At 41.3% G+C, this 27,207-nt stretch overlaps 1 protein-coding gene across 11 annotated transcripts in view; it reads right to left on the bottom strand.

Moving 5' to 3' along the window:
• The window catches only part of AFF1 (ALF transcription elongation factor 1), a 265,697-nt gene that overhangs the window by 84,457 nt on the left and 154,033 nt on the right, over positions 1–27,207 (bottom strand). For all 11 annotated transcript variants that reach the window (XR_007457826.1, XR_007457825.1, XR_007457824.1 and 8 more), the window contains 2 exons: positions 24,959–25,079; positions 23,630–24,550 (listed from right to left, as the gene is read on the bottom strand). Coding sequence is in view for 7 of the 11 variants with exons in the window: in XM_049630826.1 (XP_049486783.1) it covers positions 23,630–24,550; positions 24,959–25,079 (1,042 nt within the window). In the remaining 4 variants the exon portion in view is untranslated. The remainder of the gene's footprint in view (positions 1–23,629; positions 24,551–24,958; positions 25,080–27,207) is intronic.

Genomic DNA, 27,207 nt, shown 5'->3' with positions numbered 1-27,207 from the left:
GAATTCAAATCAATCAAGAAAAAGTTCACATTATAATAACTTGAGGGTTCTCCCTCCTTTCTCATTACTTGTGCCCAATTTCTCAGCTCTCTTGTGGCAGACAGAAAATGCACTAGTGCTTAACTTTAAACAAATTCTATCTTCTAAAGCGGGGTGGGGGTGGGGATTGTAAACACTGTCATCTTCTCTAACTAGCCTTTCATCACATACATTTACATCCTACACAGTTATAGGCTACATGACCACAAATCCTGGTGAATAAATTAATGGGAACCATATAACTCTAAGAACATTAAAATTTATCTCCTATACCTGCCTATACAGAAGTAAAATTACTTCAAAATATTCTTTCACCACTGGAAATCAATTTTTAATTTAAGTTAGAACTTGGGTAGAGCCCCACAATCCTTTGAATTTGACTTAAACGCCATTTGCTGAAAAACAAAAACACAGCAATAAAAATCAAGGGGGAGAGGAGACAGAAAGGGAGGGTGCAGAAGGGCAGGGAGGGAAAGCAAAAGCAGGGGAGCATACACGTGTATACACACACACATAAGCTTTTAAACTGCCAATATCTTCCGTGTGTACCTGTACTTTAGAAAGATAAAAGAAACCATCAATATTTGCCAAGCGATTCAGGAGTTCAAGACCAGAGCTTGAAAGATGAACAGAAAAAATCTGAATGGTAAGGAACTGCTTATTTTTAAATGTTTTTAATTTCTTTAAAATGCATTGCCAAAAATAGGCTGTGATTTCATACAGTTATAAAATGATAATATTACACTTTCTCTACTTTAATTCCATTATTTCATTAGGAAGAAAGAGACAGAGAAAGGAAAATCCATAATCCAACCCAACAACCACGAAAATCTCAAGAGGTATTCAGTCTCTGGTGGCAGCCAAAAGAAAAAAAACACGCACACAACAACAACAAAGCCACACCACCTGTCAGCTACCTATCAAGTGTATACCAAGGGAGGGGCCATGGGAGGGGCCGGATACCTGTGGCTGGAAAGCTTATTTATCTTGTTTAGAAGGTCATGCACAGCCTCGCTCAACTACAGAGGTTACTGGGATCCTTCTCTTCTCTGATGTTAGCCCCTAACAGAGAAGGCAAAGAGAAGAAAAGGAGGGAAGGTGGAAAGAAGGGAAGGAGGAGAGGAAAGGGAAGGATGGAATGGGAGAAAAGGAGAGGGAGAGACGTTCCTTGTTTGAGGCCTCACTCTCTCACCTCCTTCTTCCCCACCTGAACCTCAGGCCTGCACTTCCTCATACTTACTGTGGGGCAGCTGTTCACTGTGGGGCACTTACCTCTGTGAACATGTCTTACTGCCTTCCTACATGGCAAAAAAGCTTTCCTGTTTTCATACATCCCCTTGCCAGCCCTAATCGGTGCCACTGGGCCACTGTCTTTTGTGCTAGCGGCTGCAATGGCGGCCCTGACAGGAAAGAACTTTGAATCTCTTCCCCTGTACTGAGCCATAAGCGGCAGCGAGTGCTCCCAGGCACAACTCCCCTGGCTCTGCTCCTAAAAATGCTCTCAAGTACACCGTTGCTTAGCAATATTTGCCTTCCCCCTGTACATTTGAAATTGGCAACATCTGTCCCTTTAGCAGTTTTTACTTGTGCAAAGCACCATGCTCACAGTTTAAAAACATACAGCTTTATGACACGGGCAATCCTCCACTCTTTCCATCAAAGCCAGGGTTGTGAAGACCCCCAAAGTGGTTTAAATCTTTACTTTGCTTTCAAGGTCCATATAAAAATCTTCATGATTTAAAATTGCCAATAGTATAAAAGCAAAATATTTAAGCCACCACTGGGAGTTCCTATTAAGCCCCACCTAATAAGTGTCTGCACAATGACACCTGAGGTGTCTGAACTAAAATTCCCATTCAGCTCGAAATTTTCTATATAACTAATTCTATCCCCAGGTATTATGTGCAAATATGTATTAGATAAGATAAAATATGTATTAGTTAATATGTGTAGGTATAAGGCAACGTATTCATGGAGTAGACAGGGCAATTTTCATCCCCACGTTATAATCCAACATCATAAACAAAAATACACCAACATGCGCACGCACACACGCATATGCGCGCGCGCACACACACACACACACACACACACACTGATCAGTGGCAAAGGAACTCTTTAAGAGTCTAGAGGGAAAAAAAATTCACTTAAGTAATTCCAACACTATGTATTTCAAAACAAATGATCTTAAGTTTCCTAAGCTTTTTCTTTATCTCCTGACAGTAATCTAAGTATTGTACTAAAGTTACTCATTAACACTAAAGTAGTTCATAATGCTGTAATTTTGCACATAATAACCAAAGATAAAAATGAACATGGGTATTTTATAAGCAGTACATATGTCCTGCATATAATTTTACTTACCTAGCACATTGATGGGAAATAAAAATCAGAGTAATAAAAAGCATAAAAGTCAATGAAGAATTAAACCATACTCTGTGCACTGAAACTTTGGTGTGTAGTTATTTTTGTTTCTTTAAACAAACCAGGCTACAAAAGCTACAATTTTCCTTTTGGCCAAACCAATTTTGACAGATCAGAAACACATGTTTTCAAAGACATTCTGTAGGAACTGAGCTCCAGCTACAAAGGGCAGGCTGACCTACTGGTCTCATCAAGTCTCTACCTGGTGCTCATAAGAAGCAGAAAAGACTGGGTGATACTTACACCACTAAAAATACATCCAAAAGGTCCTTGATTCTGTAGGTTTAATCACAGCCCTGAAATCGCATTAACATGCATGGATTTGTAATCCTGCTTAGCCAACAAACATGAATTCAACACCCTCAAACTCACTTCTCATTGTAGCTCATCACTCACTACTTGCCCAGATGCACACAGTAATTCTTGTGAAGTCAGGCTTTTTACTGCAGTTTATTAAAGAAACTTGAGTGCACTCTGCAACTGGGGATTCTCAAAAGCCTCAGATGTTCCTCTAAGTCATCCCCAGTGGTTCTGGCCTTGCAGGGTAGTGCTTAGGAGCAAGGGTCTGAGTTGGACACACTGGCTTCCAGATATGGCCCTGCCAGGGACCAACTCTAAGCTCACTGAATAGAAAGGACTTAAACACAGTGCCTAGCACACAGTACCTTCTCAATAAAATATATCAGTTTTACTGCTATACTCTTACCATGACACAAAAGTCTCAATCTTATTTTTCCTTTTTTTCCATTTTATTAAACTTTCCCACTTCTCCACACCATCACCCAGGCACAAACTTTATTTAATGAAACCTTCCTCTGGAAGGAGGAAGGGAATGCTGAAGGAATGAATGACAACAAATTTTATATTTTTTCGTAACTGTTCTAGGACAATCTTTGCTTGCACCTCGCTCTGATTTTTCCTTTTTTTAAGAAATGTTTGTTTATTTTTCAGAGAGAGAGAGAGAGCGAGCAAGGGAGAGAGAGCAGTGGGGGGTGGGGAGCAGCAGACAGAGGGAGAATTCAAAGCAGGCTCTGTGCTATTAGCTCAGAGCCCAATGCAGGGCTCGAACTCATGAACTGTGTGTGAGATCATGACCTGAAGTGAAGTTAGACGCTCAACTGACTGAGCCACCCAGGCGCCTGATTTATCCTTAAATAGCCAAAGTCTCTTCAGCTCTGGAGCAGCCATCACCTATGGACATTCTTGTCTGCACCTCTTTCCAAATTAATTCATGTGGGGGAAACCTGGTAATTTGTAGAAACTGGGATCCTGAGCCCTAGAAACTGGGAGAATGGAGGGAGCCAGGGCAGGGACTGTGGTGCTGTCCACCAGGCAAGTGCTGATAAGCCTTGAGGGTTCAGTTGAGACTGCCTCCAGGATACCCCTCATGTCAAGCCATTTACTGAACAAGGAGAGAAAGTTCAAAAAGCTTTCCCTGAGAGGATTTCAGAGCTAGCATGGGAAAACAAGGACTGGTCATGCCAGCAATGCCCTTACAGAGTGCCCTATAGAGGGCACTCAATGAGGGGTCACTAGAAAGCCAAACCCTGGGGTTTACTTAACCAACTACAGCATTATTGATAATTTCTCCATTTTGATGCTTCTGGCATGAGACTTGCTCTTAAGGATGAATGCCATGACCTACCTATCCCACAGTGCCAATCAACAAATTAAGTCTTCAAGCAAGGGAAATAAGACACAGGCTGTAACACTCATCAAAATCAGTTGTATCTTCATTACCACGCAGTGATACTATACCCTATTCTGATATCCTAAAGAAAATCTATAGCCCTTGCATTGCTTCCACCTCTGAAAATACCGAAATAGAGTTAAGGCCCAATCTCTTTCAAATAATACATACCTAATAACTTGCAGGACAACCTGCTGGCACAGTCTGAAATAAATTTCAAACAATATTATCATAAAAGTCTTCTAGGGTGCCTGCATGGCTCAATCGGCTAAGCATCCGACTTCAGCTGGGGTCATGATCTCACGGTTTGAGTTCAAGCCCCACATCGGGCTCTCTGCTGTCAGCACAGAGCCTGCTTCAGATCCTCTGTACCCCTTCACACACTCTCTCTCTCTCTCTCTCTCTCTCTCTCTCTCTGCCCCTCCCCCCGCCCCGTTCTCTCTCAAAAATAAACATTAAAAAAAAAGTCTTCTAAAAAATATCCCTTACTCATGAAAAATTTTATAGATGGTATTGGTAGCAGCAGTCAGTAGTAGAAACATTTAAGAACCAATTAAATAAAGGGGGTGGAACAAGGGGAAAAGAAAATAATGGACACAACTTAGTTCTGAACTGAGGGAAGCTCTTCAAGCATGAAGAAGTCCTCCAGTGGTGAAGACAAGGAAATGTTTTAGATCACCACCAGGCCTCAAGCTTTTTTTCTTTTTTTTGATACTGCCCCATCTCTAACCAAACTTTGTCAACTCTTTCCTCCATGACTCAAAGTATAGTCTAAAACAGCTTTATACAAACTTCAGTCATTTCCACAGTATCTTGACAATGACACCATATTATAGTACTACCTATGCTATTTTCTTTAAATCAACTTATGATTAACTTTTTTACTGGCCTCACCCTAAGTAACAATATTTATGTAATCCTAAATTTGATGTGATGGTACATATATTTTTTTCTAACTCACATTAAGATAAATAAATATTGGTACTCCTATACTCTTTTGGAAGTTCAGGTGCTAACCATTATTATTTAAACCAAAAACTGAATGGATGCCTTGGCATACTTCACTGATGTTTTCCAGTAAAGATGTGGTGACTTCCCTAGCTCATAAAGTCATCCTATTTTATTAGCTTATGTGTCATCCATCCTCTCTATCACACTCAAGAAGCCTTTACAAATTACATGAATATGCCTACTCATGCCTATCCTTACTGGATTTGTGATCCAGACTACAAAATTAACATTATATGATCTGCAGTTCAGTACATAACTTTCCCCCCATGTATTTCATGATGCCCAAATACAACTGAAAGTTCCTCACTAGCCCCACGGAGTCCTTGTAACAACTAATACCAATTCTGGAATCCTGAAAATACAGCAGGTACTCAATACTTAATTAGTGGTACAAAATATTCATTCAAGTCACTTATTTTTTTTTTCTTTTTTTTTTTTTTTATTTATTTTTGGGACAGAGAGAGACAGAGCATGAACGGGGGAGGGGCAGAGAGAGAGGGAGACACAGAATCGGAAACAGGCTCCAGGCTCTGAGCCGTCAGCCCAGAGCCTGACGCGGGGCTCGAACTCACAGACCGCGAGATCGTGACGTGGCTGAAGTCGGACGCTTAACCGACTGCGCCACCCAGGCGCCCCTCAAGTCACTTATTTTAAAAGGCATATTTTAAAATCTTTGTAAAATTAAATGCATGATGCAGAATTTCACTACCTCACCAAAACAATTGAGAAACATAATTAAACCAACACAAAATATCAGGACGTTTCTTAGGATCCTAGTGACTTCTAAACATAGTTGTAAAGTCAATAAAGACAACTTGAAGACGGTTAAATATGATTTTCTGACAGTGTGAATTTGCTTTTACTGTTACTGCGTGTCAACGAAGGTGGGACATCATGCAGCCTACTGTGTGCCAGACCAACATGTACCCCATTCATTTTCACACAGGCCCTGTAGCTCAAGCAGAAACGTCTTGGAGGAAGGGGTCACCTGGGTGGCTCAGTCATCTGTGCATCTGACTCTTGATTTTGGTTCAGGTCAAGATCTCATGGGTCGTGAGATCGAGCCCTGCATCAGAGCCTACTTGGGATTCTCTCTCTCCTCTGTCTGCCCCTCCCCTGCTTATGCTCTCACTCTCTCTCTCAAAAGAAATAAACTTAAAAACAAAAAAAGATGGAGGAAAATGGGGCATCTGGATGGTTCAGTCAATTAAGCATCCAACTTGATTTCGACTCAGGTCGTGATCTCATGGTTCGTGGGATCAAGCCCTATGGTTGGGCTCAGCACTGACAGAGCAGAGTCTGCTTGGGATTCTCTCTCCCTCTCACTCTCTCAAAATAAACAATTAAAAAATCTGATAAAGTGCTATAAGCATTACTTAAAAAAAAAAAAGATGGAGAAAAATTAACCCAAGTATTCTGACTCCATAATGCCATCTAACATTATCTCCCACGTATTATTTCTTTAAAGTTTAAAATTCAGAACTATTAAAACTACCCAAATTTCAGATTCTAAGCCAAGGTGAAGAGATGAATCTACTACATTTACTTATACACTTAGACAGTGTTAGAATAACTATGATAATGATGTAGACACAGCAGCTATTTATGAAATATTCACTATATGCTGTAACTAATAGAGTTTCATGTTCATTTTCTCATTTAAATCTGACAACTACATTGTGAAGAAAATTCTATTATTATTTCTGTTATACAGCTAAGAAATGGAGGCTTGACCAGTAATTTTTAGTATTTAAGTAATTTGCCTGGTCTAATAGCTAGTTTGAGATAAAGATTCAAACCCAAGTCTTCCTTAATCCAAAACTTCATGCTCTTAACCACTATGTATAATGCCCTAAAGTCCCATCTATAATTAGCCAAAAAAAAAAAAAAAAAAGAAAGAAACCAAACAAATCCGAGATTACCAAAAAAAAAAAAGAAAAGAAAAACTTAAAAAGTATGTCTTTGTTCCCTCCAATGACTCCAAAGTTCTCAGTGTTCCATGGATTGCATGTTCTATTATAGATTTATTATTTATCCCTAGTTATAAATATTAACACATCAAACTTTTCAGCAATGATACTGACAGAGGGGGAAAAAAATCCTATCCAACAAGAAAAAAATAGCTTAGAAGTTCTCCAGAACAGTCACACCCCAGTTCTTAAATAGTACCCTATACTAATTACATATACATGTATATTTGTACAAGTATAGAAACCTGTACTCTACAGAAAGTTCAACATGAGTTGCCCATAAAACTACAGGATCAATATTGCTAAGATCAGCCTTTTTGGAAGATGATGAATATCCAGAGCCACGCAGGAGCCAAAGCTGTTGTATCCCTTCCTCTCGTTTTCTGTTTGAATCAATAAAAGCTGTTCATATCATAAAAACATGTATACACGTTGTTAAGATCAAAGAAAGGAATGCAGCTCTTTTTTGCTGAATGGGCGCTGAAAGCCAATTTCCCATTATTCACTTTAAAAACAAGAAAAGCATTTCTGAAAGAAGATTTTAGAGAATATGCTACTGAACTCAGTATAGGAAACAGCATCAGCATCCAACTGGTAGGAATTCAACTCCTTTTTAAAAAAGAATCATAATATTTTAGAGCTGAGAAGAGCATGAAATGACTACCCACCTCTTCATTTAGGAAAACTAAGTGAGCACATTTCGATTTGGTGACAAACAGAATAAGAATCCACGTTCCATGGTTTTGGGTAGTAGCAAACTTAAAAACAAAAAACAAGTGGTTAAGTAGCCTAACACTGTGGGGTTTTTTTTTCTTTAAAATATGAGTAAGTGTCTGAACTACACATTTAAAGGTTTATCAGAAAACATCTCCATATCTGGAAACAAGGGCAAAAGATAAAGAAGTGGGACCAACTTTACGTAATTTCTTTTAAAAGTCTGAAAATCAGGGGCTCCTCGCTGGCTCAGTCAGTACAGCATGCAACTCTTGATCTCAGGCTTTTTGTTTTTGTTTGGAGAGGAAGAGAGAGCGAGCAGGAGAGCGCTCACTCCAGGAAGAGGGGCACAGGTAGACAGATGATCCCAAGCAGGCTCCACACTCAGTGCAGAGCCTGACATGGGGCTGGGTCCCAGAACCCTGAGCCAAACAACCAACCTGAGCCAAAATCCAACAACCTGAGCCAAAATCAAGAGTCGGACGCTCAACCCACTAAACCACTGGGGCGTCCTGGTCTCAGGGTTTTTTGAATTTAAGCCCCACACTGGGCACAGAGCTTACTTAAAACACACACAAAACAGTTTGAAAATCAATTGCTTTTTACTTCAACTAGAACCATTAAACACATTTCACTATAAATCCTTCCGAAAAGATAGGTCTTTTGCATGTCTGGGTTTTCATCCATTGGATCTGCCCAAAGGGAGATTGTCCAATTGATTGTCCAATCAAGGATACAGAAATACTTGAATTCACAGAGAGAGCACGGACACTCAAAGGGCTCAAGCAAGGACTGGGACAAGCCAGCGTGTTTGCCCTAAAGGTCAGCCAACTGTTGCTTTGCAGAAATGCAAAACCTATGTTTCCAATGCCTACGGAAAAATAAATAAATAAATATCCAGATTTCAGTGTGAAGTATATTAATTTTCAGATGCTGGCAACTCAATCAGTACACCATACAAGACGCTGTCCCTTCAAAGGGGAGCACTCTCCCAAGTTGGCTTTAATGCTGCCTTCTCTCACAAATGGGGGCTTGGGGGAACACGGTATTTGGAAACATGCTCATTTTGAAGAGATGAATCTCTTTTTATACTAAGCACAGTGCCACATACATTATGGACATCTTCAGTTCCCTCTGAGAGACTGAAAAGGCCCTCTGTCTGGGGGACACGGTACAAGGCGGCCTGCTGGCTGCACTCTGCGACGGTCTCCTGTTGGCCGCACGAGTGCCTGCCAAAGCCTGCTTCGGCGGACTGGCATATGCAGCCTGACAGATCACCAGAAATGCGAACCAAGTAAGCAAAACAAACCACAGTGTAGTTATTTTACATGACTTGCATGGAATAAACCTGTGAACTATAGGTGAGTCATAACATAATAAAGGACTCAATTAGGTTCAGAACAACACACCAGTGTTTTCCCTCATCGTAGCAACTAGTTCACTGGCATCTTGAGAGAATATAAGGGACATAAAGAACCCTGCTGTCTCTGTCTCACCCTTTCCTGCATGATAATTAATCTTACTAGAAAATTAAACCCAGGTTGCCAGTCGGGCATTTTCAGGGTCAGTAATTCTTAAGTTACTAGGATACCAATTAATGATACCCAAGTGCCCTAAGAAGAGTTAATGCCCCTACCCAAAATGGTTGGCTCATTCCCAAAAAAGTGATTCACTCGATGGCAAAATATCTGAAATTGAGATTCCTCTGAGAGTAACAGCAATTTTATCATATGTAACCACTTACATAAAAAGACACCCAAAATACACCAAAGGAAATCTGGTGTCTTGTTTAATAGAGAGGAAAGCACCCAAATACATGACAGACACAGAAAAATCTTCACTTTCCAAATTCTATAGTACATAAAACCACCTGATTAATCTCTAAACTCAATACTGAAAGTACAGCAATTAGGAGGCTGGAGCTCTACTAAGAATACCTGATGATCGGATTCGACTGCTTATTTTCAAATCCACATGTAAGAATGCCTAAAATGACCTGGGAAATACTTAGGCTGAAAATGGTAAGTCAAACAATTTCTTTTAAAAACTGCTGAACTTAAGTACCTGCTTCCCATCCCAGCATCCTAAATAATAAATATGGTCCTGCATCAAACTGTTTACCCCCATTACTCCCACATTTATAAGAGATTGTCTTTCAGACTGCAGATCCAAGCGAACTAAGAACTCGAGCTCAGCACAGAGCAGGAAAATCCCCATTTTTGCCTCACTTGTGCTAAACACAAAGGACAAAGAAGAAAAGGCAACACATGATCCTGCCCTCAAAATGTTTAGCACCTGGAGAAAGACAGAGGACAACACCAAGAAGTGCTGAGACCAGAAGTCTGGGTACCAGGAACACAGAGGAGAAAATCTCATCTTTCAGGGCCTGGGTGGTGGGAGTGGGGACAAGGAAGCGTCAGCAGGGGTCCTCGACCCAGGCCTGGAGTGACAGGCAAGAGTCCAGTCGAGAAAGCAATGGGGGGGTGGGGGCGGCGCAGCTGGAGATGGGGGCGGGGGAGAGAAGGCGGCAACTGGAAACACCTGGATTTGTATCCTGGACAATAAAGAGGTACTGAAGGATTTAAACCAGAGGTGACTTGATTCAGTTTTCATATAATAGAATCACTCTCTTGTGCACAATATGGCAGACAGTTTGAAGAGAAGGAAAAGGGTAAGAAGGCAGATTAGAAACAAGCTGTAACAGTTCAAGAAAGAAGACAAAAACCTGAACTAGACATGGGACAGTGAGGAACAGAGAAAAGAAGCTTTCAACAATATCTAGAAAGCAATATCCATAGGACTGGGTTGCCAAATGGGTAATGCAGGAGACAGAAAGGAATGGGGACTGATGACCAGGAAGAGGGAGGAGAGTGTTCTGCGTGTATGAAGAGGTACAGGAAATGTGATAAAATCCCTTAGAGCCACTGAATTTGAAATGCCTGTGCAACACCAACAAGAAAAGCTGGATGAAAGGATCTAGAGCCGGAAAAATTTTTTACGAGCTTTAGGCTAGAAAAATCAATTTGGTGGTCATAAGTGTGTCAGCATTTGAAATCTATGTGCAGAGGAGATTACCAGGAAAAGGCTACAGAAGGAGAAAATATGGCTGAAGGCAGAGCTTGGGGAAGCGGTGGGAAAGGCAGCCTCCAGAGGGGATTAAAGCATGTGTGGAGAGGTAGGAGCGAACCCAGCCAAATGAGGGCGGTGGTCAACAGTGTCAAACGCCCCAGAGAGGTCAAGCAGGCTACTACGCCTCAAGAGTGCTCCTTGACTCTGACCATCAGGCATCCACTGGAGGCAGCACAGGGGCACAAGCCAGCCTGCAAAGGGTTTAGAGACTGGCTGGGAGGAAAGGAAGCAGGCACAGAACATCTACCTACTTCTTTCTCCTGAGCCTTGGCTAGGAAGGGAGCAAGAAAGAGGTGATTAGAGTAAGACAGGGGTGAGAAAAGGTTTGTTTTGCCCTGTAAGCTAGGAAAGGCCTGAATGTAACTACAGACTGTTAGGAAAGAGGCAAGTGAGGAGGGAAAGGCTGAAGGTAACCAAAAAGGGTATGCAGGTGGAAGGCAAGAAGAGAAAGATCACCTCCTCCTCTGAGACCAAAGGGAAAGAGGCAAATGGTGGATGTAAATATGGACTTTGGTGGGGGTGGAGGAAATCAATGTAGATGGAGAGAACAGAGATCTCATTCCTGGTGGCCTCCTCCTTCAAAGGGTAGAAACCTCAGAGAAAGCCACATGGCCACCATGAGCAAATCTGAGTTTTAATCATTCTCTCATCTGAGTCATAGTATCGCCCAACATTTGCATTTATCAGGCACTGACATGAAGGCAAGGCCATGTAGAAAATCAGAGTTCTTAACGCTTCCAATAAAAGTGTTCCACAAATGATCATTGCTCCACAGAAACCACTTCCTGTGGTAGAAACAGGAGCCAAGGGTCCTGGTTTCATGCCCCCATCACTGCCACTTAGGAGCTTAAATCATTAACCCCCTTAGAGACTCAGTTCCATGGCATGTAAAATGGTAATCTGTGCCAACTTCCCTAACTCACAAGGTTGCTGTAACAATGGAGAGAGAAACAAATAAGCAAGTGCTTTGGAATTAAAAGGGGGTGGGGTGGGGGCGGCAGTAAAATATTTTCAAGCACAGACGTTTTTATAAAGGGAAACATTTACACCAGGAATTGGCAAGCTATGGAATCTGCTCTACAGGAGCAAGTGCAAACCCCTGTGCTATCAGGCAGGGCCCGGCAGTGGGGCCTTCACCTCAGCAAGTCAGTTCTTTAAACAGTTCTTGATAAACCCTAAGCAAGTGCCGTCTTTCCCCCTAGGCTCTTCGTTAGTTTATTTTTAACACTCGTACACCAAAATTTTAGGGTTTTATTCACCTAGCATCTTAACTGGGAATTCCTGGTTTCCATGATCTGATTCTACTTACATTTCTTTTTAAATTTGTTTTATGTTTGTTTATTTTTGAGACAGAGCACGAGCAGGGAAGGGGCAGAGAGAGAGAGGTAAACACAAAAATTGGAAGTAGCCTCCAGGCTCGGAGCTGTTTGCACAGAGCCCGATGCGGGACTCGAACTCGTGAACCGCTAGATCATGACCGGAGCTGAAGTCAGACACTCAACCAGCTGAGCCACCCAGGCATCCCCACCTATGTTTCTAAAGTATACACCAATTAACAAGAATGGGTTCAGAGCCTTTCTACCTTCCCAACAACACCAACTCCTCATGTCCAAATTCTACCTTTTTCCCTAAAGCCTAGTTCAAATTTTAACTCTAACTGCTCCAACTACCGCTCATTGAGCTTTTACTATGTACCAAGTACCGTTCTAAGCATTTCATATGGACTACCCTCAATCTAGTAGCCCTGTTACTAACAACACAGCCAGGTCAATTTCCCTGCCCAAGGTCTCACAGAATTGTAACACCATGCTGAAGTGTCTGCCATCAACCCAAAGTAATTTCTCCTTTTTATTAACCACCAGTTCTTGGATAAAGTACTCAGTAAGGAACTAAAGAATTTCACATACTGGCCCCATTCCTCATCTCCCCATTGCTCTGCTCTGTCTCTACCCAATCTCCTTGAACCACAGGCCCAGACATTCTTGCTGGGCTCCTCACTGTGTCTTGCCTCCATGTTTCTTCTCCCCTGAGTACTTGAGCCTGGAATGCACTTTTGCCAATACCCAAAACCCAAAGTGCTACAAAAGTCAACTCTAAAAAAATGTGCAGCTTCCTCTTTTGAAAGGCAACTTAATATAGGGGTCACAGTTAAGAGTGTGGACTCAAGCCAGGCTACTTAGATCTGGATTCCAGAGCCAGCACTTAAGGCCGGGTAAGCCTGGACAACTGAATCTCTCTAACTCTGAGTCTCTCAATAAAACTGCAATAATAATAGTGCCTACCACATGGGGATAGTTGCAAGGATTAAATGAGTTAATGCACATAAAGCATTCAGAACTGGTCCCACCATAAACAAGAAAACAGTGTGAGCTCTTTAAGACTGTAATTAGTGGTTCCACACTACCTTTTTCATCCTGATGATACTTTGTTATTTTTTTTGCACTATATAATAAATGTATTGTGTCAATGTCTTTCTCTCCCATTAGCTCCCTTTATATCTAGTAGGTGTTCAAATACTTGTTGCCTAAAAAGGCGGAAACCTAGAATGTAACAATGTGAATACTTTCTGACCAAACTGTTCTTGACAGGAAAAGAATTTTTAACATTTTTAAAGAATGTCTAGATTATTTGATACCAGGGAAAAAAAGAATTTTTTTTACAAATTCACATGTTCTCAAGTATGAAAAAATGTTGGAAGCAACATAAGAAACTCTACAGCACCAAAATCTGTTAAAAAAAAAAAAATTCTTTTTCCCTACAATGCACTAGCAAATATTTGCTTTGAGGCAGAAGATTTTTTAAGAATTGGCTGTAAGGAAAAGGAGCATCTATAAAGCTTGAGTTTGTAACTACAGGAAATTTGAATACAGAATGCTTTGTTTTCTTAATTCATGTAGTTCAATTCAAGCTTCAAATTCTTGTCAAATATATATTTTCAGAGTTCTACTATTTGTAAATTGGAACAACAACAACAACAACAACAAAAAACCTAAGGTGAGTTATCTAAGGGACAGAGCTAGAAATAGGACCTCTAATTACTTAAATACTGAGGCCCCCAGATTAAAACATTAAACCTCAAAACCCTTCAGCCAAAGGATTAAGGAGATTAGAGCAGGCTTGACAAATTACCACAGGGTTAGGGGGGAAATATGCAGAGAGAAAGTAGGCCAAGCTTAAATAGGGAATGAAATGAAGTTCAAGAGAAAACTAATGGTGTGTGTGGACCCTGAACCTCTATGGGGGAAAAAACTGTCAACCTAGTGATTTCAACAATTAAAGAAACAGCATCAGTGTAAAAATAGCTGCTTCTAAAGTTCTTGGAAAATGTGAACACGCAGCAAAGTTAACCTCGGAAAATAACGATTTTCAAACAGATCTTGGCAACTGGAGAGGAGAAATACAAGGCCAAAAAATAAACTTGTTATGATAACAGGAACCAGGATTCTCTCTTAAAAGGACTTCTGCTTAAATATCCCATTAGTAATGGTCACTCCCATCAAAACAACCAAAATCAAAACTACTAAAACTCACTCATCAACAAGACTCTCCTTTGGGTTTTCTGTCCCTGAAGATTATCAGTTGGCTCAAAATAAATCACAATTAATCTAGACAAGAGCTGAAACGACTCCGGTGGCTACATGAGGGCCTGGGAGAGCGCACGGCCTGGAAAGCTTCTAAAGAGTTGAATGTCTCCATTTTGGCAAAGGCACAATGTGAGGGACCCATGGGGGATCCAGTAACTCTCCACAAACATCTCAAGTGTGAAAACAACAAGGAGGAACAGGAATTTCTTATCCTGGTACCAAATGTACTTCTGGCGTTTTGAGAAGGAAGAGAACATAAAACGTACAAAGAAAACAACTCCAATTAATACCACCCAAAAAGATTTTCAAGGTTCAATTGTAGGCTTGCTTCTTCGGCTACTATAAGTAATTCTATTATTCACACTAACTCATTTCTAGCAATTTTTGAACTTTTCAAAAATGTCTTGCTTTTATTACTTAGAATGTTTCCTTCAAAGTTTAAAGTGTTTCTTCAAACTCAAAAACAACTACCAGGATCAGGACATTAAAGGCGGAAGCTTCTACTCAGCTCTAATGGTGAAATTGAAAATCTGATTTTCTCCAGTTTGTAAATATTGGCTCAAAGGCCGGGCGGTGGGGGGGGGAACCCCCAAACCCTAAAAAAATACACACATTACAGAAGCAAAACAAAATCGTCTACAGGCCCTGTCTAGTGCTCAGGCTGTCTGTCTGTAGCTTCTGCTCTAAAATTTCCATCAGTCACTTGCTACTACTTTTTCACTTCTTTATTTAGTTATTTGGGGGCTCTAAATTTTAGCCAGTGTCTAAGCAGATCCAGGTTGGTTACTATTCAGTATTTCTCCTAAGATAGGAAGTATTCTGCTGCAGGCATCATCAAGGAGTTGTGTACACAGATGACCTTTCTGCTTTGTTATCATTTTCTTAACATAAACATTTAAGTAGGGCAGGTCTGCCCAAGTTCACTGAGCACTAGCTCCTGGAATCTAATTTGCTATTAAATTACTGTTACTGTAATAAAAACATCTTTAGAAAACTGAGGAAAACTAGATAAGGTTGCATCAGAATCTTTGCCCACAAGCTTGTGAGTGTTGATGCACAACAAAGTGGAGTCTTTGGGGTCCTACTCCTTTTTCTTCCCTGAGGCTGCTCTCATTTCCTTCTGGACAGGAAAAGCCCCACCAATTCAGCAGGATCTTTTAGCCTGAGGCCCACATGGGAGACAGGGACCGCTGAGAAGAGGGCACTCTTTTAACCCTGCTGGGGTCCATTTCAGCTCTTCTGCTGCAGTTTTCATTTCTAGACCCTAGAACAAACCTCATGAAAATCAAAGATACAGATTCTTGAGCCTACCTGTATACCTGCTGAATCAATCTCCTGGAGCAAAGGAATTTTGAACAAGTTGTATCTTTAGCAGGCTTCCCCCAGGTGATTCTGCTGTGTTGCCACGTCTCAGAATGAATGTAAAAATTCTCTTTGATCGACAGTAGTGGGCTTCTAACCCAAGAGGACTTGTAACAGTCTCCACACATCACGTGGCATAAGCCAGGGGCACATGCTGTTCCCTCTTCCTGGAATATTGATGCTCCCTGACCCCTGGCACATCTGCTATGGTCTGAATGGTCATGTGCCCCCCAAATTCATGTGGAAATCCTAAATTCATGTTGACACCCCATAGGTGAGGACAGTAAGAGGTGGAGCCTTTGGGAGATGGTTAAGTCATAACGGTAGAGCCCTCAAAAATGGGATTAGTGCCTTACAAAAGAAGTTACACGGAGATCCCTGCCCCTTACACTAAGTGAGGATACAGTGAGAAGATGTCAACAGGGAACTAGGAAGAAGGTCTTGAGACTGTGGTCATGCTACTGCCTTGATCTTGGACTTCCACCTTTCAGAACTGTGAGAAATTTCTGTTGTTTATAAGCCACCCAGTCTGTGATATTTTGTTCACAGCAGCCCAATCAGACTAGGACAATCCCTCACTTTTTTCCCTCTTTTTACTCACTATTCAGGTCTTGTGTGAATTCTTCTCTTAGCTCCTGCATTCTAAACTGCAGTCCCCCTTTATCCTTCTTATAATAAATCATCTGTGGATACCTTTATAGTGCTGGCCAAAGTTCTTACAACTTAATCTGAGTGGTTACTTGAATGTCAGTTCCCAATTAGACAGTTAAGGTCCAAGAGGACCAGAACCATCTGTTTGGCCCACCATTGTAACCCCATCCCCAGCACTACACCTGGCACATAGCAGGTGCCCTAGATATTTTAGTTAGAAGTTGGAGAATTCATGGTGTATAGGGGAGAGGGTGTGCTTCTTAACTCTACAAGAGTGTTTTATCAGCAGGACACATACCATCGACACACCAAAAGTGAACTGCCTGAAGGGTTACATCATTGTGTAATAGGGAAGTTGCTCTTTTCAACTTTAAGATAATAAGAGAACTAAATATGGAAGAAGGAAAGACTGTACAAACGAATGTAAAGTGAAACCACTATCACAGAGTTTTCCACCATGGACCAACTCACACTGTTAGGCTGAAAATGGAAGATTCAGTTTAAGAGTTGCCATGAATCAAGGTGATCCAAAATGGCATTGACAGCTGCAGGTGACACCTGGGTTTTGGAAATTAGTTAGAAGCATTTGGTAATATAAATCATCCCTCACTGATGCCCTAAGAGGCCACAAGGTAATCAGAGACCATTAGGACTCAAAATCAAATTTACCTGGAGGGGTATGGCATGGGACCACATAAGGAGATAGAAGCAGTAGCAAATTTAAACTGATACTAAATTCTGCTAGATACCAATAAGTAAATTAAGATAATTGTACCATTTACATGTACACTTCAAACTCTAAGTGAAAAAGAAAAAAAAAAATGGAAACCTCTCATTTCTACTCTTTTATAAGCAGATTCTCAAGTTCCCAGAATGATCTTCAGTTTTTGCTTCTGAAGATGAAGCCACCCTCATTTCTTCCCACCCACTTGCCTCTAGCCACAGGTAAGCTGAGCCAGGAAGGGCTTGATTCAGGGACTTCTCAGGCAGTCCAGTCCCAAAGCTTTAAATCCCTACTGTATGCAAACACAGACCAAAGTTATCATTTCCAGTCTTAACAGTTTCTCTAAGCCGGTCTCAGAGACTTGTCGAGTCTACCTGGACAAATAACAGCATCTCAAGCTAGGTATTTGATCTACTCAGACCTCTTGCCTTTCCCTCCAAACTTGCTACACCAAGATCAACTCCACCTCAGTAGCAGCTATCATCCCAGCATCCACACCTATCAAGTTAAAAAAAAAAAAAAAAAAAAAAATCCTTGATGCCTCACTTTCCCTCACCTCAGTCTCATTCCCATCTCTAACCAATCAAAGCCCTACCAGTTCCCGGTCAAAAACATCCAGAAATCTGCCCAGTGTGCACCAAGCCCACTCTTATCATCCTACTCTAAGCCATCATCATTTCTCAGCCCCTAACTGGTCTCCCTGCTTCAACCCTTGCCCCTTCAAGCCTTTTTCCACCCAGAAGCCAGAATTATTATTATTTTTTTTTAAAAGAAAGATTTATCACTGTTATGCTCAAGATGGTCCAGTGGTATCCATTCCTACTTAACAAGCAGAAGTAGAAAGATCACAGTACTGAGGGTGCTAGCTCTGGCTCAACAGAGCCAGAGTTACTAATTATAATAAATCTTGGCAAAATCAAGTGATTTCACCTGCCTAGGCCTTCCTACCAAATGAAAGGGCTGTATGTTTAGCTTCACAAGTCTAATATTCTAAATCCAATATATTTAAAATTCCCATCTCAGCATATTCCATTTGTCTGTTTCAATAAAACATCTATTTCCTAAATCCTGTATCTAACTCTCTCTCCCTCCCTTCCCCTTCCCCTCCGTCTCTCCCTCTCTCAGGGTCCATGCTCAGAGGCACAACACAGAAATACCACAGCTCCTCTCTCACATCCGTTTGTTATCTTTAGGCAGAAAGGGGCGACAGCGAGGAACCTCAGCCTTCCATTTGGGCAGGTCCATCTCCAATGGGGCAACTCTACACCTGGAAGGCACCCATTAAGATCGCTGAGGCCTGGCTGTACCCTCACGGATCACTTCACGCCACTACACATCTCCCAGCTGATACAGAAGAACTAACACGCCCCCAGAAAGACCAAGTGCAGATTTTTGTGAGCCAGGCCTCTAGGTGGTCATAATATTGACCTGCTGATCACTTTCTTTCCTGTAGATTTTAGGAAAAACTTTTTTTTTTTTTAAGTTTATTTATTTTTGAGACAGAGAGAGACAGAGCATGAATGGGGGAGGGGCAGAGAGAGAGGCAGACACAGAATCGGAAGCAGGCTCCAGGCTCCGAGCCAGCAGCCCAGAGCCCTACGCGGGGCTCGAACTCACGGACTGTGAGATCGTGACCTAAGCCGAAGTCGGACGCTCAACCGACTGAGCCACCCAGGCACCCCAGGAAAGACTAAGTTTTAACTATGAAGATGATTTATTCCAGAGAAGAATACCATTTTTTAGGAGAAACAACTAAAATGTACAAACCATGTTCATCTCCCACAAAAGGAAAGGACTGTGTAAGGAATTCATATGTACGTGGCTTGAGAATGAAAGAGAGCCAAGCAGACAAGAGGATTTTCCCAATTTGGTTCATTTTTTAAAAATACTGTTTCGTGGAAGCCACGGGGAAAGGGGTGGAGATGAACAAACAAACCGCAAAACCCTCACACTCAAAAAGCCAGGAAAGAAAACCTCTTCTGACTTGCCTTAGGACAAATTAAGCAAATAAAGGAAAACCACTTAGCTACCCCCATACCCCTTCTCGAAGGGGCACCAACAGCCGATTTCCTCTATCCCCATTCTCTATCCTTCTGCTCCAATGCCACAAACAGCCGAAGATAATTGCTAATATTCTGGTCCTAAATTCAGAGTTTAACTGCTCTGGGGCTAATTCCCTGCTTTCTCTGACGTCCCATCTCTATGCTTCCCTTTGATTCGTGAGAATATTAAAATTTGATACTTTAACCCAACCTATACTTTTTAACATTTATTTCAAGGAGAGGGAGAGAGACGGGAAGGGGCAAAGAGAAAAAGAGACAGAGAATCCCAAGCAGACTCTCGTCAGTGCAGCGCCCCATGCAGAGCTCAATCTCACAATCTCACAATCCCACAATCTGTGAGATCATGACCTGAGCCAAGATCAAGAATCGGCTGCCTTGGCACAAAAATAGACACGCAGATCAATGCAACAGAATAGAGAACCCAGAAATGGACGCACAAACGTATGGCCAACTAATCTTTGACAAAGCAGGAAAGAATATCCAATGGAATAAAGACAGTTTCTTCAGCAAGTGGTGCTGGGAAAACTGGACAGCAACATGCAGAAGAATGAACCTGTACCACTTGCTTGCACCACACACAAAAATAAACTCAAAATGGATGAAAGACCTAAATGTAAGAGAGGAAGCCATCAAAATCCTTGAGGAGAAAGCAGGCAAAACCTCTTTGATCTTGGCCGCAGCAACTTCTTATTTAACACATCTCAAGAGGCAAGGGAAACAAAAGCAAAAATGAACTATTGGGACCTCATCAAAATAAAAAGCTTCTGCACAGCAAAGGAAACAATCAGCAAAACTAAAAGGCAACCAACCGAATGGGAGAATGTATTTGCAAACGACATACCGGATAAAGGGTTAGTATCCAAAATCTATAAAGAACACATCAAACTCAACACCCCAAAAAACAAATAATCCAGTGAAGAAATGGAACAAGACATGAATAGACACTTCTCCAACGAAGACATCCAGATGGCCAACTGACACATGAAAAAATGCTGAACATCATTCATCATCAGGGAAATACAAATCAAAACCACAATGAGATACCACCTCACACCTGCCAGAATAGCTAACATTAACAACTCAGGCAACAACAGATATTGGCGAGGATGCAGGGAAAGAGGATCTCTTTTGCACTGCTGGTGGGAATGCAAGCTGGTGCAGCCACTCTGGAAAACAGTATGGAGGTTCCTCAAAAACCTAAAAATAGAACTACCCTACAACCCAGCAATTGCACTACTAGGTGTTTATCCAAGGGATACAGGTGTGCTGTTTCAAAGGGGCACATGCTCCCCCATGTTTACAGCAGCACTATCAACAATAGCCAAAGTATGGAAACAGCCCAAATGTCCATTGATGGATGAATGGATAAAGAAGATGTGGTATAAATATACAATGGAGTATTACTCGGCAATCAAAAAGAATGAAATCTTGCCATTTGCAACTACGTGGATGGAACTGGAAGGTATGATGCTAAGCGAAATTAGTCAGAGAAAGACAAATATTTTATGACTTCACTCATATGAGGACTTTAAGAGACAAAACAGATGAATGTAAGGGAAAGGAACACAAAAATAATATAAAAACAGGGAGGAGGATAAAACATAAGAGACTCTTAAATATGGAGAACAAACAGAGGGTTTCTGGAGGGCTTGTGTGAGGGGGGATGGGCTAAATGGGAAAGGGGCATTAAGAAATCTACTCCTGAAATCAGTGTTGTACTATATGCTAACTAATTTGGAGGTAAATTTAAAAAATAAACATTAAAAAATAAAATAAAATATAAAATAAAATAAGACTGATTTCAAATTAAAAAAAAGAGACAGAGTCGGCTGCTTAACCAACTGAGCCACCCAGGTGCCTCAAATTCAACCTACACTTTAAAAAAAATATTTAAAAATACCCATTTTATCAGGTGTGTGAAGTTAATGTTAAGTCTATGAAATGTGAGATATTAGATAAAAGAGCTAAACAGATCTGAAACCTAGTCAGATAACACTAATACCCCTGCTTTCCAGATTTATTCCCCCTTCATTCCAAGAGCTTAACTCTGAATCCCCCCCTTCACATAGGCTGCCCTGAGCCCTCCATCTCCAGGGGCTCAAGGCAGTCGGCACCACAGCTGCCAGCAGCCCGAGAACCCTGAGCAGAAACTAGACGGAGCCACCACCATGTTAAAATGAATGCTAACTGGGAACACAGCACAGGCCCAAGATGAAAGGTTCACATCTGCTCAAACTGTTGACAGCAGATGACCTTGGGCCAAGAAAACCCCATGCTCCAATCACCAAACCTATAGAGGATTTTGTTCCTTTCAAATATCCATTCAGAAAATATTCCAGGGCCATCTAGCATGGTCCTATGGCCTAACATATTACATCTGAGGAGCTTTGAGACCTTGGAGAAATCTCAACTTGGCTTATCTTTTCTTCACCAAGAAAGCAAAAAGTTGACTAGGATTCTCTCCCCTGGAAGGTCTATTAGAAATCCCATTGGTTCAATTTACCTAGGTTCACCGCTTTATGAGGGCCACTTGAAACTTTCTCCTAGGAACCAAGTAGTAGATAGTTTGGACTCCACTGACCTCTAACTGTTTCATGTGTGGAGGCTGATGTACACACTAGACTGTCATCTCTCCTGGGGCAGCACCAATACTTGCCTGGCATCCCACCCTGCGCTTAAGCATATGGTGGAGCATTTGGCAGACAATGCAAATATTTGCTAATTTGCCTTAAACTTGTTTTAAAGCAATTTTTAGTGGCATGGTTTTTTGTTTTTAAAGAAAATATGTTTAAATTTCCCCCTTATCTGTTTTTTAAACTAGGAAAACAGTTATTTGATAAATAAGGCAAAGAAAATCCCACTAAATTCTTTATTGTCTGAATTATAAGGCAGGCTGGCTGACTGACCATTGTGAGGGAAGATCTCACTTCATTTCACTCTAACTTAATTTGCTGCCTACCTCTCCCCCTAGCCCAGCACACAATGTTTAGTAAATATCATTACAGTGAATTTTCATAACTTATGGGAGTTATGAGTTCTGCCATTTTGGCCATTTCTACCACTTGTTTTCCTCCCGCTTTCCTATTTTTCCTCAGCCTCCAAATAAGTCACATGGTGAAAACATCCAGAGACACTCCATCTCAACAGCTGACTGTGGATGGAGCCATAACCTCTTTAAACCAAAAGCTGACACCCCAGAGGAACAGATTTTCCTTCTTCAAGATAAGGGTTATCTTTCCAGTTAAGCATCCTGGAGTCTGTTTTGGTTTTGTTTTTAAACCTTAAGGAATTTTACCTTCTAGCACTAGGTAAGACTGATATCTGGGTGCCCACAAAAGCCTTTGAGCAATGGATATGCAAATTAGAATGTTTATACAATAGATGTGACTAAACCAAGGACATTACCTTAACAGATAAGCTTCAAGACAAATTCACTTCAAACATTTCACTTTGCACTACTAATCTGAATTTTGGAGTAACTAACTGTTGCTAATTTAGAATTCCAGTGATAAGATGTGTGCTCTGATTCTCTTCATTCAAACACAATGCTGCCATTTACAAAGGAGCAGAAAAAGGAATTTCTTCTTTGTTTAAAAAGATAAAGTATTTTGGTTACTTGAAAAAGCCAGAGTTGAATAACATTCTGTATTATATTTGTGACTCACTTTCAAATGAGAGGTCACCATACCCCCACTCCTTTTTTAGGTGGTAAATAAAACAGAACTTCAGTTTCAGAGTTTCTTATAATTTACAGGGAAATCTTTATAATCTTTAGAAATACTTTGCCTTCAACATTTTAACCTCTTACTTTCACTTTTGTATGGTTTAGATCTCAGAAAAACTAACTGGGGTAGAGGAAGTCTTAACTTTTTTTTTTTGCTCTACAATGTTAAAGAAGTCAGTGTTCCCCCAAACAAACAAAAACAATAGCTCAAAACCTTCCTGAAAATGTCTTATGATAAATACCGTGATTGGGTTGTAGATTATAAAACGGAGCGAACGGTACTCATGATCTCTATATTTTACAGCATATAAGTTATGGCCCAATAAAAGTACTTTTTTAAAGACCTTCCTGAAAATCACATTTCAGTATCCGTCATCAGCAATTTAGCTCAGACCTGAGTTCTCTTGGGTCAACATGATCCCAAAGCCAAAAAGGAGTCTCACAACCCAAAAGCCATTGACACCCATGCCCCCAATTCTCCAGAACCTTCCATCTCAAATTTTCCTTCACACTAGAATTGTCCCAGATACAAAATTTCACTCACCTCAACCGACTGAGAAGGCATCTTCAGCTTGGTGAGCTTGGCTTTCGCAGGCACTTTTAAGTCTGTTTTTTCAAAGGTCTGCTGCCGGTAGTCCTCCGGCAGTGGTTTCAGTTCAGGAGACTCACTTGGAGCCTGATCTTGACCATCCATGGGCCGGACATAAGCCGTGGGCTTCTGCTGCATTGCCACAGTTTTTGAGGGGAGGGAAGGTGGGGGGAAAGTCTGAGAAGGTGGCTGGGGAGGGGCTACCCCAAGGCTGGCAACTGCCACTAAACTGTCTTGAGGGGTCTCTTTATCATGGACCTTGACCACTAGGTCTTTGGGAGATTTGGCCGGGCAATAGCCTTTATTGTTACTGTTACTGCTGTGAACCTTGTTGCTTCCTTGTGTCCTGGGAAGAGTCTGCTGGTTGGAATGTACAGGTGACAAGGGGGCCACTGGGGAAGGCAAGGAGAGCAAGGGAGAGAGCTCCCTCTCTGGAACAGAGTCTGTCACCAAAGCACAGCGGTCTCCATCACCTCTGCGGTCACCTTTTTTGTGATGAGCAGAGCCACACCCCTCCTGACCGAGGCGATCTTGGGTCAGGTGCTGGCTGTCTGGTGGGCCATAGCCTCTGACATGAGGATTTGACATTGGTTCCATTCTTGGCTGTGCCATCTTTGGATTGTGGCTATTGTTACCAACAGGAAGTGGTCCGGAGGCAGGAGTGTTAATAGGCTGGTGGTGGGCACTGGTGTGGAAGGGGTGGGGTGGAATGCTGCTCCCCTTCTCAGGAAATGAAGGATATCTTGGCTTTCCCAACCTATTTTCAGAAGCATCCAAGCGATGAGGGTGGGACTTGGTACTGAGGAACTCCTTCACTTCTTCATAGTTTCCCAACATGTTCTGTATTCGACTGGATAGCTCATCACCTTTTTCTGTCTGAAAAAGGAAAGACAGCAGAGTTAGATACCAGAAAAAAAAAAAAAAAAAAACTAAGGAAAACCACTATTTAATAAACAATGTTACATAATACCATTTAAAAGGGGAAAAAAACCCACAAAACTTCAATTTAATGTGACAGGAAACGTAACATGAAATTTAAACTCAGTTCCCCTGTTGAGAAGCCTGTCATGGACAAATATTACTAAAGACAAGAGACTGACATTACAAAAGACTATAAACTTTGGTAATTTGCACAACAATGTTCAGAGAATTTTCATAGTTTGTTTTCAAAACCAACCTAAGATAAGTTGTTTTATTTTCACGTTTGTGACCCTTGTTCAAACTCATTTTCAATGCAGAGTTAAATACGGTGATAAATCAGACTTTCTAGTATTCAATAAATACCTTGTAGGGCTCTCCAAAAAGGGGGATCTTTTCAGGAAATGCCTCTTTCTCTTGGTGAGCTTCCTGGTTGCGTCTTTCCTTCTCTCTAATTCGAAGCAGATTTCTGTCTTCATTGTACAAGCTGTTTCAGATGCCACAAAAGAACAAAAACAATAAAATTTATCATGTCCAAAGTTTTGCTATGCATATGTAGATGTGTGAAGGAGGCCAGGATAGGTCAACAAGAAGGTATGACAAGGGAGATGTTTTCAAGAAAGCCTAAGTCCCCTCAACCCACTCTTGGATTAAGGCTGTGAACCTCCAGCTGTGGGTCCTGGCTCCAGAAACCTAAGCATTCACTCTGGAATACTGCCTTCATGGCTCAGGACTGATTCCAAACTGAACAGTCTTTTATAGGCAGGCATGGAAGAGAGACAAGATTAATGATATTTTTACTTTCGCTTGCAAAATATGGGGTAGAGGTAGAAGCTTTTCATCTGAAGGAGTCAGCAGGATGTGAACTTTAAAAAGGCTGTTTTCCTGGATCAGTATTATACATTCTGGAAGATTAAAATCAAAAGGCTTATTTCATAATTAAAAGATTACCAACCACCCCAAACAGCATTTTACTTTATTCTCAGCTTATTCTACTGGGAGTGTCTTGGCATGTAAATCCGAAAAGATAATTTTTATTTCTCATTTCAAACGTCAAGGATGGGAAAATCCAATTGTAGATGTCATCTCTACCTACCGAGAAGTCTGATAATCTGCTTGCCCTAAACCACATAAAACTATATCCTACATCCTTTTAAACCACATAAAAATACATCCTAAATCATCAGCCCTGGAACCAAAGGAGTTAAAAATGCATTCACTGACAAATAAATTGCAGAGATGGAAACCAACAAGAGTGCAGTTTTAGCCAGCATATAAACCAAAAGTGGGCTTGCCTCAGGTGGGCAACACAGGCCACACCCTCTCGACCCCCCACAAGGTGATGTATGAGAATAACGAAAATAAGAACTATAAGCCAACTTTTGTCCTCATAACACTTCCTTCTAGGGTATCTGCTGAATCCTTTCCCTCAACATTATGTAAATAAATAAGTAGGAAATGTTTCAATTGTCTTGCCAAGACAATATATACCTTTAGAAACTCGCCCCCATCTCAGACACCCCTTTTCCTGGCCTCTCTGCTCTCATGTCTCTTTATTTCCTCTGGCAAGAGCCTACTTATTGGTCTCTCTGCCTCCCCAACATCTTGTCCCTCTAAATTAACCTTCTCATGGAAAGAAATCCAATCTAAAACTCTGGTTTTCATGGCACTATCCATATTTTAAAATAACAAGAATTGGACAGCTCTTTGCTGCTGCAGAATAAACTCTAAATCTTTGCTTTGGCATTAAAATTCCCCCATAATCGGGTACAGATCTACCCTAGATATTATCCTACTGTCTCTAGGCATTATCCTACTGTCTCCCTTGCAGGCCTGCCACAAGCATTCTCTTGACAGTCATGTCCATTCCCCAAACATACCCTGTTAAAGATACCCTCTTGCTCCAATCCCCACCCCAAAACCCCTGAATGATATCCAATTCTTCCAGGACCAGCTTACACACAAAATATGATTCTCCTGCAGACCACATCTATATTCCAGGCATACCAGACTATTCCCTGCTCCTCACTGACATCCTGAACTTCAATGCTTTCATTCTAAACAATTTCCTCTGCTTCTCTCTCAACCTCACACCCATCCCCAATTTTCAGCCACCAGCAAATCTCTGGAGTGAAGGTTCCAGTGTTACTCACCCTAAAGGGTTCCTCAAATCCACCAAGTATGTGCTGATAGAACATACTGATTGCTTCTCTCTCCTCCTCCCCTTTCCCCTAGAATGTGAACTCCATCAAAACAGAACGACTCATATTTCTCTCTTTCCTGATACTAAAGCATGGTACTTTGCATTGAAGCTTATCATTTAAGTATTTTTTAATTTAAAAAAAAAAAAAAAACAGCTGCTATTGCTTACAGTATATTTTTTAAAACTTACTTGTAATTACAAAACAAAAAAATGCTGAAAGACATATGCAAAAACAATTTTTAAAAATAGTCATCGGGGCACCTGGGTGGCTCAGTCAGTTAAGCGTCCAACTTCGGCTCAGGTCATGATCTCACGGTCCATGAGTTCGAGCCCCGCGTCGGGCTCTGGGCTGACAGCTCAGAGCCTGGAGCCTGCTTCAGATTCTGTGTCTCCCTCTCTCTCTGACCCTCCC

Source organism: Panthera uncia, chromosome B1 (genome assembly GCF_023721935.1).
Source record: "Panthera uncia isolate 11264 chromosome B1, Puncia_PCG_1.0, whole genome shotgun sequence".
Taxonomy (NCBI): domain Eukaryota; kingdom Metazoa; phylum Chordata; class Mammalia; order Carnivora; family Felidae; genus Panthera; species Panthera uncia.
The sequence above is the reverse complement of the archived record's forward strand: the minus strand, read 5'-3'. Positions and strand labels throughout refer to the sequence as shown.